This window comes from Alosa alosa, chromosome 11, assembly GCF_017589495.1.
Source record: "Alosa alosa isolate M-15738 ecotype Scorff River chromosome 11, AALO_Geno_1.1, whole genome shotgun sequence".
Taxonomy (NCBI): domain Eukaryota; kingdom Metazoa; phylum Chordata; class Actinopteri; order Clupeiformes; family Clupeidae; genus Alosa; species Alosa alosa.
The window spans coordinates 34,179,268-34,200,329 of NC_063199.1; the positions used below are offsets into that span (position 1 = coordinate 34,179,268).

At 45.0% G+C, this 21,062-nt stretch overlaps 1 protein-coding gene across 1 annotated transcript; it reads right to left on the reverse strand.

Annotated features, from left to right (window-relative positions):
• Positions 1-3,358: 3,358 nt before the first annotated feature.
• Positions 3,359-17,403, reverse strand: cnot4a (CCR4-NOT transcription complex, subunit 4a). Its single transcript, XM_048257477.1, is given in 14 exon segments — positions 3,359-3,690; positions 3,693-3,797; positions 6,073-6,318; positions 6,857-7,336; positions 7,758-8,055; positions 8,158-8,218; positions 8,327-8,533; positions 10,906-11,030; positions 11,297-11,422; positions 11,596-11,697; positions 12,919-13,005; positions 13,804-14,001; positions 15,145-15,354; positions 16,974-17,403. Coding segments are annotated over 13 exon segments (2,436 nt in total). The 5' UTR covers positions 15,319-15,354; positions 16,974-17,403; the 3' UTR covers positions 3,359-3,463.
• Positions 17,404-21,062: the final 3,659 nt, after the last annotated feature.

The window sequence follows — 21,062 nt, forward strand, 5'->3', positions numbered from 1 at the left end:
CCGGAGGCAGGCAGCTCTGCTGAGAGCTCCAAGCCTCGGCCGGAGGCAGGCAGCTCTGCTGAGAGCTCCAAGCCTCGGCCGGAGGCAGGCAGCTCTGCTGAGAGCTCCAAGCCTCGGCCGGAGGCAGGCAGCTCTGCTGAGAGCTCCAAGCCTCGGCCGGAGGCAGGCAGCTCTGCTGAGAGCTCCAAGCCTCGGCCGGAGGCAGGCAGCTCTGCTGAGAGCTCCAAGCCTCGGCCGGAGGCAGGCAGCTCTGCTGAGAGCTCCAAGCCTCGGCCGGAGGCAGGCAGCTCTGCTGAGAGCTCCAAGCCTCGGCCGGAGGCAGGCAGCTCTGCTGAGAGCTCCAAGCCTCGGCCGGAGGCAGGCAGCTCTGCTGAGAGCTCCAAGCCTCGGCCGGAGGCAGGCAGCTCTGCTGAGAGCTCCAAGCCTCGGCCGGAGGCAGGCAGCTCTGCTGAGAGCTCCAAGCCTCGGCCGGAGGCAGGCAGCTCTGCTGAGAGCTCCAAGCCTCGGCCGGAGGCAGGCAGCTCTGCTGAGAGCTCCAAGCCTCGGCCGGAGGCAGGCAGCTCTGCTGAGAGCTCCAAGCCTCGGCCGGAGGCAGGCAGCTCTGCTGAGAGCTCCAAGCCTCGGCCGGAGGCAGGCAGCTCTGCTGAGAGCTCCAAGCCTCGGCCGGAGGCAGGCAGCTCTGCTGAGAGCTCCAAGCCTCGGCCGGAGGCAGGCAGCTCTGCTGAGAGCTCCAAGCCTCGGCCGGAGGCAGGCAGCTCTGCTGAGAGCTCCAAGCCTTCGGCGAGGAGCGGCTCTGCTGAGAGGCAGCTCTGCTGAGAGCTCCAAGCCTCGGCCGGAGGCAGGCAGCTCTGCTGAGAGCTCCAAGCCTCGGCCGGAGGCAGGCAGCTCTGCTGAGAGCTCCAAGCCTCGGCCGGAGGCAGGCAGCTCTGCTGAGAGCTCCAAGCCTCGGCCGGAGGCAGGCAGCTCTGCTGAGAGCTCCAAGCCTCGGCCGGAGGCAGGCAGCTCTGCTGAGAGCTCCAAGCCTCGGCCGGAGGCAGGCAGCTCTGCTGAGAGCTCCAAGCCTCGGCCGGAGGCAGGCAGCTCTGCTGAGAGCTCCAAGCCTCGGCCGGAGGCAGGCAGCTCTGCTGAGAGCTCCAAGCCTCGGCCGGAGAACGGAACGCTCTGCTGAGAGCTCCAAGCCTCGGCCGGAGAAGGGAACGCTCTGCTGAGAGGGCGTGCAAGGGGAGAGGAGACATTTTGTGTCTCGCCGTTCGAGAGCAGCTTGTTTGGACCTTGTGCAGACAGCCAGATGCAAGCTCTTGATTAGGAAGAACGAAGACTGAATTGGGCTCAGACTTGATTCATTTACCCTTGTGACTGATGTGCACAAAAAAAACAAAACTATTTCACCTGCTCGGCCCTCGGGGGCGCCCCAGCCCCGTGTGTGAAGGACAAACTGCTCTGCGTATAACAGGCCGAACTGCAGATATGATCTTTGCACGTACGCAGTGGAAGTGCTGTACTATAGTGTGTTCTCTTCAGTGTGTTGTACTTCCTGTTTGCCTACATGTGTGTGACCGAAAACAAAAAAAAGAAAACTGTTGTCTGTCTCAAGTCTGCCAGACGTTCATGTGTAACTGACAAAAGATATGGAGACGGTCAAATCAGTCACAATCGAGCATCCTCATCCAGTCATTACCACAACACACATGCATTCCATTAGATAATAAAATTTGTTATAGAAAAAATACATAATTTGTTGGAAATCTATCCGTGCTAGAAATGGACCATGGTCATCCAGGGTCAACTGGTTGAAGACCAAAGGTGTGTGATTGAAGACCAAAGCAAAAGGAAGACATCAGAGTCATCAGAGTTCTTTGTTTTATTTAATATTCTGTTTCTTTTCACGACCTTCAGAAAAGGGGTCAGTTCTTTTAAGCTCTTTGTTTTTGTTGTGTTAGATGTGTTTCTCTCAGCAGCACGTTCAAACTCAAGGTTGCACTGGCCTCCCCAGCCTCATGACTTGTTCTGGTGAACACTGATTAGTCCGGCCCGGCTTGATACGGATAGAGACGGTTAAAAAGAAAAAGGAAATCAGCTGAGAAGGAGAGGAAGTGATTCAGGGCTCCCGAGAGCGGCCATTTTTGTTGTGGTCTTGCATCAGTCTTTCAATACACACTCACTACCTTAAGCGTTTACTCTGATCTTTTTTTCCTTTCTTCCTTTTCAATGTCAAAGTAATATAACTACGCATCACTCGGCATCCACACTTGTTCTTTGCTCTACTGACACACTTTTAAGGCCTTGCAGTGCTGTTCTGTGCCAAATCTAACAGACGCATTCAACACATGCAGCCATGCCCTCAACTCCCAACTCAATGGCTCTACGGTTATTAAAGCAGCTTTTTTTTGTTTTCTTTCTGAATTGCTTGAGGGGCAGCAATGACATGTGCCACATGGTGGCGCTCTCAGCCTCCAAACCCAACTAAGGTCACGCCTCCACCTACAGCGCCTGGACTCTGGATGGAGAAGGCCTCCCATCCTCCGCCCGGCTCGGCAGCACGCCTCCCTCTGATGCAGAGATCTGGCTTTGCGTCAGCCCTTAGGTGGACGAGCCTGTCGGCTAACCGTGGCGGGACACCGTGACCTTTTTTTGGACTTTCCATGACCTTGCCCACGGGGTCATTCGCGGCTCTAACCGGTGGCACACCGACGACGCGGGCCACAAGTACCACTAGTGCAGCATCTGCACGTCATCGCCGCTCTACCTTCCTTGACCACATCTCTGATTGCTTGGATGCTCACACTGAAGCAGTGAGGGACACTGACCAGCAGGTGGGCAAGAATCACAGTAAGAATGCGAGCGGTCAGGTCAAGTCAGGGCCTACACCCTCCACCTCCCAACCCGTTGCTCTTCTGTGGGGCTATTCCGTTCGCAGTACCTCAACAAGTCATCTGTGCACTATTATGTAATTAACTCGTTACTCGCTTAGCTAGCGAACTGAAAGAGGTATGATGATGACGGTCAGACCCCCACTCCTGCCTTGCCCCCATGAGCTCACCCTGAGGTGACCCCCACTCCTGCCTTACCCACCCTGAGGTGGACGCTGCAATAGATACATGTGGTCACTTGACTACGGTTGGATGCTTGTTGGGGCCACTGGAATATTGATGACGTGTGAGCCACGAAACAAAACCCACTGAACAAACAAAAGCAAAAAGCAAAACAAAAAATGAGTTCCCAACAAACAGGCCGTCAGAGGGAGGGAGGGAGAGAGGGATGGAGAGAGGGAGGGAGAGAGGGATGAAGGAAGGGAGGGAGGGAGAACAAATCATCAGATAATCATCTTGTTAATCAGTGTTACAAGTTTGGCCTTGAGTTCTCATGGTTGAATATGTGTGTTTTTTTGTGTGTGTGTGTGTGTGTGTGTGTGTGTGTGTGTGTGTGTGTGTGGTGCGTGTGCGTGGGAGTGATGGGTGTGTCCCTAGTGGCGGTCCATGGCGGCGGTCTGTAGCATGTCTGGCGTGGCGGTCTGGCCGGGGGGTCTGAAGGCGGTCTGAAAGCCGGGCGGAGGCGAGTGGTAGTGGCTGGGGGTGGCGCTGGAGGGGGGCAGGTAGGACGCCCAGCCGGATCTGTGCAGAGAGGACAGGTGTGTGTCCAGCAGCCCCACGTGGTGCTGTGGGGGGGGCTGCTGCTGCTGAGGGGGGCTGTGCTGGCCGGGGCCTCCATCTCTGTTAGCGCCTGCAGGGACTTCAGCCAGTGTGGCGGATTGTCGTCCTGGAGACAGTCCAGACTGTTGCCTGCGGTGGCAGGGATCCCTGGAGGGGGAAAGTGTCAGGGGTCAGTCTCTCTGGCCAAGCTGGATTACTGCCCTACGGCTGCTCTATAGACATGTCACAATGACCACATTTCTAAAAAAAGAGAAACATTTAACATCATACACACCTTTAATCTATACCAGAATCAGGGTTCCCACTCTAAATCAAATGTAAAATTCCATGACTTTGCACCAAAAATGATAAAATTCCCTGACTATTCCATGTCTGGAATAGACTTTTCAAAATTCCATATTCCAGAAATTCTATGACCTGTGGTGATTCTTTCTGTAGTGGAATACCCACGTTTTAATGATTTTAAGTTGCTCACACAAAATGTATTCATGAGTTGATATTGACACTTGAACAGGCCTTTAACAATTGTGCTCATTTGATAAATGTTTTTTGGGATAGATGGGATAATGGATCAATAAATATTGTATATTATATCCATCTAAAAATACCAGCATGCCAACAAGGATGTGAATTCTGGTCCGAATGTTCCAATATTCAGCAGAATATTGACACCTTCACACTCTTACATGGTTCTCCTGGCCACTCTCACCTAGAACAGTGTGATTTAAACTGATCTATTATCATATCATTGGTGATTGAGTGAGAGATCTCGAGTGTGTGAGAGAATTCAAGCTAATACTAGCTAACCTTGACAAACCAACGGGGACAACTAATGTGTATCCTGCACTGAAAACACTTCCTCCTGTGGGCAAGTAGCCACTCGGCCACCTGAGAATTCTAAATATGCATCAGAGCCTTTAGAACTCAACAAAGCGCAGAAACGGGTGTAGTGTGGCAACTATCTTCAGCCTGGTCATTGCCAGAAGTGACGGCTCGTCTCGTCCAAAGTGACTTACATATGTAAATTATTACAAGGGCCAATCTCTCCAGAACAATTCCCCTGCTCAAGGGCACAACTGTGGCAGTTGGGAATTTAACCCACTACATCATGCTCAACCAGCTCCTTAGCCACTACGCTAGCAGTGCTGTCTTGAACAGTCCAATGGCACTATTCCACTGACTAGCATTGTATTCGCTACTGCACAAAGTGGTATTACAAGAGAGATGGCCTGTGTCTGGATGGTTAGCATGCTAACTCTAGCGTATATCTGGGCCACACAGCACAGGCATTTTTTGACATTATGTCAAAACAGTTATTTCTTCACATTCTTTTGCTACTTCTGGGTCTTTTTGGAATATTTTAAACCAACAAAAACAACAAATTTCCCTTTTAATAAAGTAGGAACATGGAGCACCTCTTAGAAATAAGCGTCTAAATAAACTAGACGCACCGCAGAGTAGAGGTCTGCAAGGGACACATTCTTCAGTCCCGCTCCCGCATTAATGTGCCATTTAAGTGTCCCGCTCCCGCCCGCATCTGGAACATTAAGTCCCGCTCCCGTCCGCAGGAGGGGTATTCAGTTTTGCCTTTTGCCCCACAAAAGGAGCACTTGGCACACTGAACTGAATACGAAGGGGGTTTTGTCCACTACATTTTTGTTCCCTGTTACAGACTAACTTTATTAACCATATTAAAAATTCCCAGTTTATTCCCATGGAAAGTTTCCAACTTTGAAAATTCCCAGAATTTTGCAACCCTACCTTTAATCATTTATATTTGTTATTTTACACATATATTTCATTTGCGGGAGTGCGGTGAATCATCGGTTTCTCCCGCAAACGCACCGGTCTCATCCCGCCCGCTCCCGCATAGAGCTCTCAAAGAGTGTTGCACGATCTTTTGACCCGCGGGTCCCGTGGGAGAACAGACCTCTACCGCAGAGCAGTAGAGAACATGCCCGCCACCCAGTCCTGCACATTCTATCCGCAAAAATAAATAACGCTTGTCAATTTTTCTCCATCTCCTACTCCACCCCCATACCGCTATACCTCAAATACATGTGTTGACCCTTTGGAGACCAACATAAAAAAAATATTTGGTCATCCTAGGCCCTACGGTTATCGAGATATTCAGAGAAAATTGTGTCCGGCCATTTACAGGCTGATTGGTGTACAGTCCCTTAATGTACACATATATTCATTTATTGTATGGCCCCCCATGAATGGAATTCCACCAAACTTGGCCTGCATTCAGAGTGGGTCATAATCATCCTACTCTTCAATGGTTCGGTGTCATCCTTGCGGGGCTTAATGCCGATCAAGTTTTGTGCACCCTGGTCTTTCAGTGTCCCGGGAATCATTGACATGAAATGACTGAAAAAACAAACACTCCATTAGCGAGCGAGTCGTCCTGCAGACTGACCTGTGATGATGGCCGGGTCCATCCAGCTGGCCGTTGCGTCCCAGCTGAGGCTGTGCGAGAGCCCTGCTGGGGGGCCGCCGGGCCCCCCCATGTGGTTTACGCTGGAGGAGGAGGAGGAGGAGGAGGAGGAGGAGGAGGAGGTAGAGCTGGGGAGGCCCCCGAAGTTGATGTTGATATTTGGTAGGAGCGCTCGCAAGCCATCCTGCCACTCTTTGACGTTGAGGCTCTCTATAGAGCCATTGCTGTCTGTTCACATGAGAGAGAAATGACATTGTGTCAAGGTGACAAACTACAAATGGCTCGACTCGACAAACAGGTGCGTTCACTGGTATTTGTTGTGTGGGAGAGTTCTCATGATCCCTTTCAACATTTTCTTTGGGAACTACAATGAGGGCTTGAAAATTGATTCTGCATCGTTTCTCAAAGTCAAATATTTATTGTTTTCATACTGCATGACCTGTTGCCTGCCTGACCGGTACTTGATGACGTGATCATCTTTCTGAATCACTTCAATGAAAAGACTATGATAATCTCCGTAGCCTCCACAGCAGTTAAGAATTATGAGCATCTGATCACACTGGGCAACACCATAAATGACACCAATTTCACTTCTTATGTTGACATTTCACTTTTCACAGCAAATCAGCTTTTTCAGCTATAAAAGCAGCTGTGCTGTGTGTCTGTGCTGTGCTGTGCTGTGTGTCTGTGCTGTGCTGTGTGTCTGTGCTGTGCTGTGTGGCTGTGCTGTGCTGTGTGTCTGTGCTGTGCTGTGCCTGCTGCTCACCTGATATGGGAATGCCCCCGAGGCCGGTGTTGTGAGGGTGATGCTGCTCCTGCACTGGCAAATTCAAGTCCAAGAAGCTGCTGTGCACAGCTGTGTGGTTCAAGTGTGCCAGGTTATTGCGCGTGGACGCCCCCATCCAGGGGTGGCGGGCAGTGGTCTGGACGGGCGCTGGGCCCAGGTGGCCGTTGAGCGGGGCGCGCTGGTGCAGGTGGCCGAAGCGCTGCGCCAGGCTGGAGCGGTACAGGTGGGCGTGTGTGTGGAACAGGCCGGGGGAGAGTGCGGAGGAGGAGGAGGAGGAGGAGGAGGAAGAGTAGGGAAGCTCCTGCACGGACAGCTCCTTCTCAATGAGGTCGGCCAGGGCCTTGCGCGTCACGTCGAAGGGGTCGAAGCCCAGGTCGTCGTCCTGCTGCTGCTGCTTGGCTGAGGAGCCGAAGCCGAAGGCCGCCTGCCAGTCCGTTGACGAAGACACAGGAATGGTGTCTGTGGGAGGGGGAGCAAAGATGACCAACTCAACTTTGACTTTAATACCAGTACTAAGTCTTCAAAAAAAACAAGCTTTGTTTGGCTTGTCACTCAGTCAGTCCAGGAGAGGTGTCTGGTCAGAGTTTTAGCCAAAGGCCAACTCTGTTTTCAGGAACACCGAGGTCTGACACAACATCAGTCAAAACGGGTATGCTAATAACGTTACAAAAACAAATGTTATTGAACTGACCGTTGGCTTATCAGCTAGTTGGTTAACTTTGCTGGCTAACTGGCCAGCTAGCTAGTTCATATCTGGCTGGTATAACAAAAGCGTTGTTATGGAAACATGGTGCTGTTGCGAGCTGTTTCACTGGTATGAAGAGCTTGTTTTAAGAACAATGTGCACTGGTCTTCCAGTTAAGGGCACACAGACATATACCTGAGGTGAAGAGGCTCTGTGGTTCGGGGGTCATGGGCCAGTCGGACCCGCCCTGAGGTGAGCAGGGGCCAGAGGGCAGGCTGCTCGGGAGAGGGTTGGGGTGCCGGAAGTTGCTGTTGTCGGAGAAGAGCGAGCGCGACTCGGCGGCCGCCCCCTCAAACGGCGAGCGTGCTGTGAGGTCGGCCACACTGATGGGCACCACTAGACTAGGCTTGGTCAGGCCAGGGGGAGGCGAGGGGGGGTCACTGTTGGGGAGCTGATGAACCGAGGAGCGGTGAACGAGAGACGAGAGCATTGTCTGCCACGGACACATGAAAAGGTTTAGATATTCAAATTCAATTCACAATATTTGAACTCAACTGAACTAAACTACACAGAACAATCTAAACGCAGGTGTCACCTGTGGGGTAGCCTCTCCATTCTCTGTGATACTGTTTGATTCTGGAGGTTTATCAATGGAACTACAATAGATAAGAAAAAAAACACATTTTATTTTAGCATTACAGTGTGCAGCAGATGACCCAACACTTCAATTTGAAAAGGGCTGCATGGGGTCATTCCAACTGTACCTGGAGGGGTCTAATGCTGAGGGGAAAGGCGAGATGCCCTGATCTGGACACAGCTCCTCAGAGTCTGGCCCGTCTGGGGTCATGTGGTCGGAGTCTGAGCCACAGTCTAAGACGGGAGGCGTTTTACGGTGCTCTGTGGGTAGACCATTGACTGCCTTACCACAGCCTTGTAGCACGGGCCAGCCATCTTTGTTGGTGCTGCCAGGTCTGCAATTCAAAGGAATAGTAATGTCAGAAAGCGGTAAGAGCAGGTCACAGTGAGCCGTTTACATTCCCCATAAGCACAGTGAGCCGTTTACATTCCCCATAAGCACAGGTGCCGTTTACATTCCCCATAAGCACAGTGAGCCGTTTACATTCCCCATAAGCACAGGTGCCGTTTACATTCCCCATAAGCACAGGTGCTGCTACATTCCCCATAAGCACAGTGAGCCGTTTACATTCCCCATAAGCACAGGTGCTGCTACATTCCCCATAAGCACAGGTGCTGCTACATTCCCCCATAAGCACAGGTGCTGCTACATTCCCCATAAGCACAGGTGCTGCTACATTCCCCATAAGCACAGGTGCTGCTACATTCCCCATAAGCACAGTGAGCCGTTTACATTCCCCATAAGCACAGGTGCTGCTACATTCCCCATAAGCACAGGTGCTGCTACATTCCCCATAAGCACAGGTGCTGCTACATTCCCCATAAGCACAGGTGCTGCTACATTCCCCATAAGCACAGGTGCTGCTACATTCCCCATAAGCACAGGTGCTGCTACATTCCCCCATAAGCACAGGTGCTGCTACATTCCCGATATGCACAGGTGCTGCTACATTCCCGATAAGCACAGGTGCTGCTACATTCCCGATAAGCACAGGTGCTGCTACATTCCCGATAAGCACAGGTGCTGCTACATTCCCGATAAGCACAGGTGCTGCTACATTCCCGATAAGCACAGGTGCTGTTACATTCCCGATATGCACAGGTGCTGTTACATTCCTAGTTTTGTAGGTAGGAGTTCCCACAGAGGCTGATCAACAACCAAGCAGCCAATGAGTGAAGTGCACGCACATCTACAACATTTAAACAGGTGCTGGGTATAAGGCTTAGCCGACAAAATAAAAAGTTACCCGCACACTGTTCTACAAGCTCGCAGAGCGGTTTATTAACAACGTATACCTGACGAAGACCTCTGGTCGAAACGTTGTTAATAAACCACTCTGGGAGCTTATAGAACAGTGTGCGGGTATCTTTTTATTTTTCACATATACAGCAGTCACAGACCCTGAAGATTAACTTTATTCGTTTTACAGTTTAATTGAAATCTGAATTTTCCATAGTCTGCTTATCTCACACGACTGCTTTTGGAATGTTTGTGTTTCTTCATTGCTAATTAATAATGAAGCCTGCATCGTTACATCTTCTGGCCTGGCATATGCACTACAGCGCTTGCTGTCGGTGTGACCTCTTCGTGTGGACGCAAGTTTTTTTTTTGCTGGTGTCGTTAAAGGAACACGCCACCCAATGTCAGTAGTAATATATGTTCTTACCTTAACGTTCACAAGTTGAGTCATACCTCTCCCGTGTCTGTACGTGCACTCAAACGCTCTGGTGCGCGGCGCAAATGTGTTAGCATGTTGCTATGCTAGCGGGCTCAGACATAGCCATAGAGGGAGGAAGATTAGTAGATTGTGAACAATTATAACATGCATTGTGAAGGGTTGTGATGACAAGCAGAAGTATTATAGTGATTTCATGTTTCATAGAATTCCGCTTCGCTGCAAACAGTGGATAGGATCTACAATTAGGTGTAAATTAATATTACTACGCTAGGTCGAAGTACTTCCAAGTGCTATTGCGCCACACATTGTAGTTCTCCTGTTTATAAAGTATATATTTGGGCTTTTTATGCCTTTAATCAGATAGGACAGTGGAGAACGACAGGAAGTGAGTGGGAGAGAGAGTCGGGGTGGGATCCGGAAAGGACCACGGGGCGGGAATCGAACCCGGGTCGCCGGCGTACGGTGCAGGTGCCCCAGCCAGCCACGCCACCTCTGGGGCCGTGACCATTACACAGTTTTATCAACTACTCGAGCAACTGTATTTAAGTAGGGAAAATGTGGATGTTTTTGATTACTGCAATCTTCCTCCCTCTATGGCTACGTCTGAGCCCGCTAGCATAGCAACATGCTAACACATTCGCGCCGCGCACCAGAGCGTTTGAGTGCACGTACAGACACGGGAGAGTTATGACTCAACTTGTGAAAGTTAAGGTAAGAACATATATTACTACTGACATTGGGTGGCGTGTTCCTTTAAAGGTGTGAAATCGGTACGAAAAAACCCTACCCTAACCCTAAGGCATGCCTGTTTAACAACCAACGTGGGATACAACAGCAAGGCACAACTGGATGATGGCAGTCACAAAGATGACAGTGACCACTAAAGCAGACTACTAACCAAGATAAACACAAAACAGTAAATCTCCACATCCCTAGTGAAGACTGCACATATTCTAGCAACTCAAAAAGAGACTCAAGAGCACCACTGAAAGACAGGATATTATGGGATATTATTCTGCAGAAGTAACCTTTGGGAGGAGCTGGATTTTCCTTTCGACTTTTCACTGCCACATGTTGAAGGTTGTAGGAAAGTGGGATTTGATTTGTAGAGATCTTGGAGTAGTTTTTGTTCATATTCTTGGTGCTTTCCCGCCTACAACCAAAAAGCAATGCACATATATATCAATGCACATATATATCAAGTGATATAAGCCTGTCAAAATGACTAAATGAAATAATAGTTCAATCAATTTACATTTCAATGTTATTAATGAGCAGCACATCCTCATGTTCTTAGTAGCAGGGTTCAACATAGGCAATGGCCCATTATGTTGGACAGGATTTTGTAGTACATGCTCAAGAGCAGTAGAACTGCCTACAATGAGCAACGGAAAAAGAGTGAATATGTTTTTTGTTTACCTGCATCTCCTCTTTTGTAAAACTAGCTGCTTCATCTCCCAGTTCATGTAAATACATGCAGTCTGGCTTGGGACACTGCATACTTTTCAAAAAGTAACTGCAGTATTTTGTTGTACCTAAGGAAGCCTTCCAGACAAAAAGTACCAAATACATTATGCCACTAGCCTTGATTGTCACAGAACTTTAAGACAAAACAAACATCACCATGTCAACAATAGTACTACATACATGTTATATTTGACTTAACTCAAATTGTACACTGAAAGGCATGGTTAACCCAAACAAAGACATCTTCTCACCTTTAGAGTTCTACCATCCACAACAACATTGTTGACACACTGTATTGCTCTCAGGGCATCCTCTGAGCGGAGGTACGTGACATACGCACTGGCACTTGGACCCTGTGGATTACAAAGGGGATAAATGTACAGGTCACAGGTCTGGTCAATCGACTAATTATGACCACTTGATTATGGATCATGAATCACATTCAATGTCACCCTAGTCGACTGTACACCAACAGTCAAGTCATCCCATGAAGCTTGTTATGACCAACAGTCAAAAGTCATGTCATGAAGCTTGTTATGACCAACAGTCAAAAGTCATGTCATGAAGCTTGTTATGACCAACAGTCAAAAGTCATGTCATGAAGCTTGTTATGATGACACTCATCATGATGCATACTTTATTTTCTTCGGTTAAAAAAACTTCAAAATTGCCTCCGTTTCCCTTCCTGACTGCTATGCACACTATTGCATCATCATATCAGCTTCATGACGTGGTCCCCAAGTATGTTCCTCGACATACAACCAACAACATGCTCATATCAGCGCCTACAGGAGCTAACAGGCTGGTGGAGAGAAGGCCCAGAATGGAAAATGCTGTCATCACAGCAAACGCTGGCTGCTCTGAGGAACCCAAAATATAAAACATTTAGCTTTATTTACACTTTTGTTGTTTACTACACAACCCTATGTGTGTTATTTAACTGTTTTGAGTATGTCTCATTTCTGACTGGTAGTGCACACACACCACTGGTTTCACTATTTATAGGTATGTGTTTCAACACAATAGACATTTTTATTTTATTCTATAAATGACTGAAAACGTGTCCCATTTGTGCGGTCATCAGCCACCCTCCCCAACATGTCATAGTGGGCTCAAGACACTGTGGCTCGTACGCCTCTCAGTCTGCAGGTCCAGTGTTTAACCAGTAGATGAGCAGGTATTGGGCAAAGCTGGAAATTGTGCAAATTTGTCTTCATGACGGATGCAAGAATATAGTAATTTGTCATTTTCTTTGATTGGAATTTGGGATAAATGCTGTCAGCAATTTGAAGAAAAGAATTTCATTATACTCAAACACATTCATACTAATACTCAAACGAGAGAAACTGATTATTTTTCCATAGCCTCTTATTTCTTCCCAGACCTGTAGGCCCTGTAGAGTCTTTTTACTGCTTTATCATTTCTATTATAACATGAAATAGAGGATGACAAATTTTTTAATTATAGATTCTATGCCACATATTACAAACCATACAGTCACTCATCAGTAACTGGCAAGATGCTGTCATACTTTCTACTTTAAAGGTCAATGATTAAGGAGATCCTTTTCTTACCTGTGAACCTGCATACGATGTGCTGTTATTGATGACTACTTTATGGATTTTGCCAAACTTGCCAAAGTACTCTGGTCTTTTAAGAACCTGTATTAGTATATAGTTCAAATTAGAAAATGAAATTACACAAATGTCAAGTAACTTTTCACAAAATTCCCTTGCATAAAATATTCTCAATCAAATAAAATGTCTGTGGTAAATCACTTCCTACAGTATATATCACTTTTAAGCTATAACTATTTTATATGCCACAGCATCATGACAAGCTACATATTTACAAGACTAATGTTTGACTGAAGACAATAACAACAATGACAACAATTAAATAGCAACACCCATCTTGAGCAATTACTTATCAACATTTTCTGAGAAATGACCAAGATTTTGGCCATTATCTTCCTTTTAACGTTGAAGCATAATCTATTACTCTAGTGCACTACAAAAGGACACCCAAGAGCTCAATATCCACAAAGCGACAGTGTTCATGTTGTACTAGCACCCCCGCTCCAGACTGCATACAGAGCACGATGAGAACAGAGCTAGTAATAAGGGCTGCATGACATTTGACAGGTGCTTGCCACAGTCTCCATAACGGTGTTAATTGCTCTGGTTTAAGGCACCGTTTCCTTTAAGTAGCACAACTTGCTTCTTTAAAAAAAGAGGTTTAAGGCACCGTTTCCTTTAAGTAGCACAACTTGTTTCTTTATAAAGAGTTGACAGAAAACTGTGATTTAGTAGAACATAGAAACAAATGACAGATTCCTATCAACATAAAGGCTTAGAAAAGGTAACGGTGACCAGTCACTACCAAACAAGTGAGGAATGGCTACCTATGGCCTCAGCCATCCTCAGGGGAGCAGATCTCTCTCTCTCTCTCTCTCTCACCTCTGGGTCGGCGAGCCTTTGAGACAGCCCAACCACGAACACAAGGTTCCGCTGGACCACGCGCACGCTGGCCAGGTGCTTGCGGTTCTCCGTGACCTTCTGCTTCTTCTCGTTCTGCTTCTGCTTCTTCTCGTTCTTTATCCTCTGGATCTCTTCCTGTGAAAGGGGCTTGTAAACAGCTGGGTCCTCTGGGTAGGGCTACAAATAACAGGAGACAAGTGCACCATTGGAGTCATTATTTGGAGGCATTTATTTCCCACTCCTCTAAAAAAGTCAAGGCCAAGCATACAGATCTTCATAGAACACTGGATTGAACAATGCTCACACAAAATCTATGTAAACCATAATATGAACAAGTCAAGGGTTTGTTTGAATCTAAATGAATACATATATATTTAGCTACCAATCATCCATTTCTACAAACATTCATGAATACACACTGAAAATAAATACTGCAACTAGAATGGCAACTTGAAAAATCCCCGGGTAAAAAACAATGGTAAAATATGTTATTAGTACTGATGACATTTGTTTCACAGAGGCTGTGAAAAGGTATACTGTGCTAGGACCCTGATAATGTCCATACCAACCAACAGGAACAAACTGACATTACTGGGGAAGGACCATTTCAAGCACAACACAATGCACTGCTTATACTCATGGTGTGTACCAATACCAATGTGTCTTGCTCTGATGAAGGCAGTAATGGCGAAACGTGTATGCATGTTTTAGAATAGCAGCCATGTGAAATGAAAGGTTTTTTTAAACAGATAACCCTCATAAGATTTTCTTTAAAATATTTTTCAACTCATGGTGTATATTTAGCCAAACCCTGATTGTAGGTGTGGTAAGAATCCCAGGTCAAATAATAATAGTAAAAACATGCGGTCATATTTTCTGTGAAATGGATTTGGTCCAGTACTAACTCATACAAAGTGATTAAGTTAAGTGCACTCCCTCAGACATAAGGAAGCACATTTTTACAGGACATTCCCCTTTGTGGAAAATACATGCATCATCACTGTATCAACAACAACAAAACATTCCCGTACTGGAAAAAGAAAATGTTTCTTATTTCTGGTTGCATCTGGGTTCTTTCCCGCTAGCTTTCAGTGAAAGCATACTGGAGCATTTGGCCTTTTAAATGTACTTTTCAGAATACAAACAGGGGCCAATATTATTATATGTTCTAATGGGCTATCCATTTACTCATCTGAAACATCTCTGTGACTAATAGTCCCACCTCTGCCTCACACCTCATCACTGTACTAGTCTTCGCTTGACTGTCCATCTCATCCTGTTGTGTGCACTGGCTGAGTACGCACCCAGCTCTGGGCTCACCTTTCTGCAAGCGGGACAGAGGCCGTTCTCATCTGTGCGGATGCGATGCCAGCAGAAGCGGCAGATCTGGTAGCCGCAGGTGCAGGGGAAAAAGTTGACGTCATCGATCTCCAAGGGCTCCATGCACAGTGGGCACTCCATGGGGTCCTCTCTGACGTCTGGGCTGCGAGACATCCTACAGCACAGTGATCACTGGTGGCTCTCAGTGGGCTAATGATACAAGGGGTTTGAAATGCCAAGCTAAAAATCCATAAAATGACTAGTTACCTTCCTCATTAATTCACTTATCACTAATAACTTAGGTTACTTTCATCACGCTGGTCAATTTGACAAGCAAGGCAATGCTGTTTGGGTTATGAATACTTTTCTTAAAGGGCACACATGACTCAGGCTTGATGACAGCATCTAGTAGGCCTAGGTCTCCTGTGTGTATATGCATGTCTAGGTAACCATAGGTAAACCCTCTTCATGACATCACATCACTACTGAACCATGGTCACTAACACCCAAACTATAGGCCTACAGACAGCAGCAATAGGCTTAAGTGCTGTGTGTGTAACTTTGCAAAACATAGATGCACTGGGCAGACATAAGTGCTCAACCTACATCATGGAGACACATGCCCACAGCTCTTCCTTAAGAGACAACCCCCGTATGCTTTCATACTCCGTATGTAGTCTGCAAAACATGACAACATCTGGAACGACATCTCACATATTTTCCACAAATAATTGCATCCTCAAAATGGCAGTGTCCAGATGGTGTCGGCAGCTTTAACTATCTATCGGTTCACTGCATGACCATACGAATACATTTACAAAGGCTAAAGTTAAATTCGTAAACGCAATGCATGTCAATTTCTACAAACCTTACCAAACCTTCTTGCTTCGCAATAACAGACCAGCCGCACACTAGCTTACGCCACTGACAGTTCTCGATTTTGGTTTAACATGCAGTCACGATAATCATACCGTGTGTAACAGTGCGATAAAGAGAACAGATCATCTGAACTGAATAGCAAGGTAACATTGTGAGACGCATATATTTATAGGTGACCGGGTTCAAAGCATTATTCTCAATTATATCAGATAGCTAACGTTAGCTTGCACAGGTCAGCGACTGATCTAAAATTGGTGAAGCTCATGACGCGCAAACATGGACCTAGCTATCCTAGCTACTGTTAGCTAGCTGGGCGAGTCCGATTAGAGTACAGATTCCCCAAACAAAATACCCACATTACAGTCAGTGATTTCCTTTATGCAGGGAACATGTTGTTAAAATGTTTGACTGACACGGTCGCAATCACTTGGTAATACAACAAATGTGTAAAAAGCCGGTCAAGAGCTTAGGCTAACGTTATGTTGGTTGAACATCTGACGTATGGCAGCGGTGCTCACAAGACAACAAGAACGGGTTAGCTAGCTTGCTAACGTTACCCATGTAGCGGAGAAACCGAATTTACTACAAAGCACTTCTAAGTCATTTCGAATGCTTTCTAAATGGTCGTGCGCCGAACCCTGCATATGGAGACGCAATCAACCAAGTATCTATCAAATATAGGTCAAAGAGAATAAAGATAGCAGTTCCTTCAGCGCTCACAATTGTGCGGCCTATGCCGAAGCCTGGGACTCTCCCACTATCGTTAATCTGATAACACGGGCGGATGGGCTTCAGTCAACCTTTAGCTGCTCCATGAAGTCAGATCTGTATGGAAAATGCACGGATATGGAATTTTGACGGATGCATCTGAACGTAGCTGTCGCTATAGAACAAACAATTGTTTGTCTTCGTGACCATGTTCCCGAATCTGTAGTTTGCGGGATACTCACCCTGATTGCAAGGATTCCACTCCAAACAATATTCACACCAATTTAGGCGGAAATTGCTCAAGTGTCAGATATCGTTAGATGTGTGTACGGAACACAATGGAATTTCTCTTCGATTACCTAGTAGTCTACCTAGAAATTCTATAGTTGCAGATATGATAGAGATAGGGTTATACGAAATATTTCTAAGTTAGGTAGCTTTCTGGCTAGGTTACTTCTTTTGGTAGCTAGTTGCTTCTTGCCACCATCTTACATTGAAATGAGGAGGGGGGAACTGGTACACACTTGCGATACACTGAGGTTGCGCAAACATCTCTCTTCTGTTCGTTCTTCGCGGTTTATGGGAACTGTAGTGTGCAGCATATTTGTAGTCCCTTCTACATTAAGCTAACATCTATTTATCACGTTTCTGTAGTAGGCTAGCCTGTAGTAGTAAATGTTATGCCCAAATGATTCATGCCAAACTGAGTAAAATAGCCTAGGCTACATGTCCAACTTAACCCCTTGATGACGGGCACATCTTCTATTTCTAGAAGAGGAAAATATAGGTTTAGCCTAGTTCTTAAAACTCAGCACCAACCCCATTTCTTTCCTGGAATCAAACCATACCAAGCCTGACATTGGAATTAAAATCTTAAAATAGTTCTCGAAGCTACACTAAAATCTGAGACAGGATAATAATGCTATCATTCCATCATTATTTGATCACCTGAATAGGTCTATAGGCTAACCTAAATTAAGTTTACAAAATTAAACTGCTCTCCTACAAACTCTCTTTCTTTCTGGAAAATCTGGTGCAATTGCAGCCCTTGACCAGCTGACCTCTCTAAATGCTTGTTTGGCTGAGGTTTATCATCTAGTCAGGGGGCCAAAACTGATATTAAAACTAGAAATGCAATTCCGAGGAATTACATGAGGGGATGTAATCTGCTGGTTAGGGTGTTGGTGGGGCTGTTGAGCTTGCTGCTAGCTGGTTGGTAGGGTAATTGTGATACCTGCAAAGGTGCTTTTGGAGTAACCAAATTTGAATCTTGAGTGACATGGCATTCTTGAGATATCACATTCAAGGTGTTTTTGACCTTGACATTGGACCTTCAACCTCCAACATCAACTCACTTCACCTTTGAGTCCATAAAAACACTCATACCAAATTTGAAGCATGTACGTCAAGCCATTCTGGAGATATAATGCTGAATGCATGAGATATGGCTGGGACTTTTATTTTGACACACAGGAAACACTTTAACAGGATGTGTAGCTCAGGTAGAGCTAGATAGTATGCTTAGAACCTGAGACGGTTGGATTTCTCACAGGTGACACCTGTGCCAGTGTTCTGATTAGCCTGGGAACTGCTCTGAGAACTACTTAACGAGCGCATCTGGCTCTATTATGACATCACAGCCCCCATTCAAGTCTATGGGGGAAAAATACACTTTTAATTACAAATATCTCAAAAAGTATAAACTCCTCAAAAATGAAAAACGGATAGGACGGTAAAGCCTTGGAAGATCTAATTTAAACGGTGTTTGAACCAAATTTGTAATGCTTAAGCTGTTTGGGCTGAATAGCGTGCACAAAAAAGGTAAAAAGAAAATAATAATAACTAGAAATGCAATTCCAAGGAATTACCAGTGCATGAAAATGCTAAAGTTGTGATGTAAAATATCATGTATAGTTAAAACAGATAATACAGAGATGGTTACTACGGGTGATGCTAGGATAGACATGGTGGTTGCATAGCTTAATAAAAAGTTGATAGTTTAAAAGTAGACTGTTTAAAAGCTGAATGTAGATAGTTTAAAAGCTGTTGATAGACAGTAGATAGTTTCAAAGTTGTTGATAGACAGCTAGTTTAATAGATAGTTTAATGATAGTTTAAAAGATAGTTTAAAAAGTTTTATAAGGTAAATAGTTTAAAAGTTGCTTGACAGACTGGAAGTTTAATGAATGTTGATATTCAAATAGTTTAATGGCTGTGTATAGGTAGATATTTAACGATAACTGAAAGTTGGAATGGCTCTAATGTTTGCTAGCAGTTATGCTAAGATTTTTAACTATGCTAACCATGCTATTCTTAGCTAATGTTTTATAGCAGTGTTAGCAATGCTAACATGCTAACCATGCTAACTTAGCTAATGTTTTTCTAGCAGTTTTGTTAAACATGCTAACTATTTTAGCAATGCTAACTATGCTAACCATGCTACTTAGCTAACTTAAAGGAGAATTCGGTGTGATATTGACCTAAAGTGTATTGAAACATGATAACGTGTGTGAACATATGTCTCATAGCCCATCTCGGGCTTGTCCCCTGCACTCCAAAATCTGGCTAGTTAAATATGCTACCAACAGCTTTTTCAATAGTGGTGCTTCGCATCGGGCTAGCCATGCAAATAAATCACTGTTTTACACCCATTTACGAGGGCTCAATGTATCTCCACACTTCATTGGTAGATCTCCGAGGGTTCTAAAATAATTCAGTGGAAATGTATGGATTCTAGTTGCTGCTACTGGAAGAAACTGGAATCCATGCATTTCCACTGAATTATTTTGGAATCTGATCCCCTTATCATACCTGTTCATTCTTACTGCTTGCCTTTATCGCACTAAATTCAAAATGGCTGCAAACGCTAAACTTCGCGGAAGATACTGTCTGTATAAATCGCCTTGTAAGTAAACTACCAGTGCTTTTCAAAGTTCCAATGTCTCGCTTTTAAATGTCAGGGCCCTCGGAAGTCTACCAATGAAGTGTGGAGATACATTGAGCCTCGTAAATGGGTGTAAAACAGTGATTTATTTGCATGGCTAGCCCGATTTCTAGCAGTTTTGCTAAACATGTTAACTATGTTAGCAATGTTAACATGCTAACTATGTTAACCATGTGACTTAGCTAACCAAGCTTACCATTTTTAATAGTTATGCTAACTAGCATGTTAACAATGCTAACATGTTAACTATGTTAACCATGTGACCTAGCTAACCTAGCTAATCATATTTAGTTGTTATGCTAACTAGCATGCTAACAATGCTAACATGCTAAATATAAGGACTTAGCTAAAATCATTTTTAGCAGTTTTGCTAAAAATGTTAGCAATGCTAACATGCTAACCATGCTAACTAGCTACAGTGGGTAGGAGTCATAGTTGATGAAAAGTGTTGACGTTGTTGATGACAAGTTAAAAGTTGTTGATAGACAGCTAGTGAATGTATATAGTTTTAAAAGTTTAAAAGTTGAATGTAGATAGTTTAAAAGTTGTTGATAGACAGCTAGTTTAATAGATAGATATGATAGTTTAAAGTGACCGCTTAAAAGTTGAATGTAAAAGTTCAGTAGTTTAATGGGTTTACATTGTTTAACAGTGGATTATTATTGTAGTGAGGACTTTTATTTTGAAACAGTTTTGGGCAGAGGAAACAATTGAATAGGATGTGTAGTCTTAATTGACCCAGATTTTATGCTTAAAGCCTGAGGGGCTGCAGGTGGCCTGGAACACCTGCCATAGGATTCTAATTTAATGGCCAGATTATGATGTCTGTCGGCAATGTTAAGTCTATGGGGATTTTAAAACGTTTTTCTTTAATAGTTTAAGTATAAAAGTTTCAAAGTTGAAAAGACATAGCAGCTTGGTCCGTTTGAAGACCTATGTTACAAAGTTTGAACGAAGTTTCTAAGTTAAACTGTTCAAGAGAAATTGCGTACGGAAAAAGTGGTAAGCGGAATAATAAGAAGAAGTTGTTGTTGATGTTGTTGCCTTTGAAGAATAGTACAGTGCATTTTCATGCACTGTAATTAGAAATGCAATTCAAGGAATTACCAGTGCATGAAAAATGCTAAAGTTGTGATGTAAAATATCATGTATAGTTAAAACAGATAATACAGAGATGGTTACTACGGTGATGCTAGGATAGACATGGTGGTTGCATAGCTTAATAAAAGTTGATAGTTTAAAAGTAGACTGTTTAAAAGCTGAATGTAGATAGTTTAAAAGCTGTTGATAGACAGTAGATAGTTTAAAAGTTGTTGATAGACAGCTAGTTTAATAGATAGTTTAACGATAGTTTAATAGATAGTTTAAAAGTTGAAGGTAAATAGTT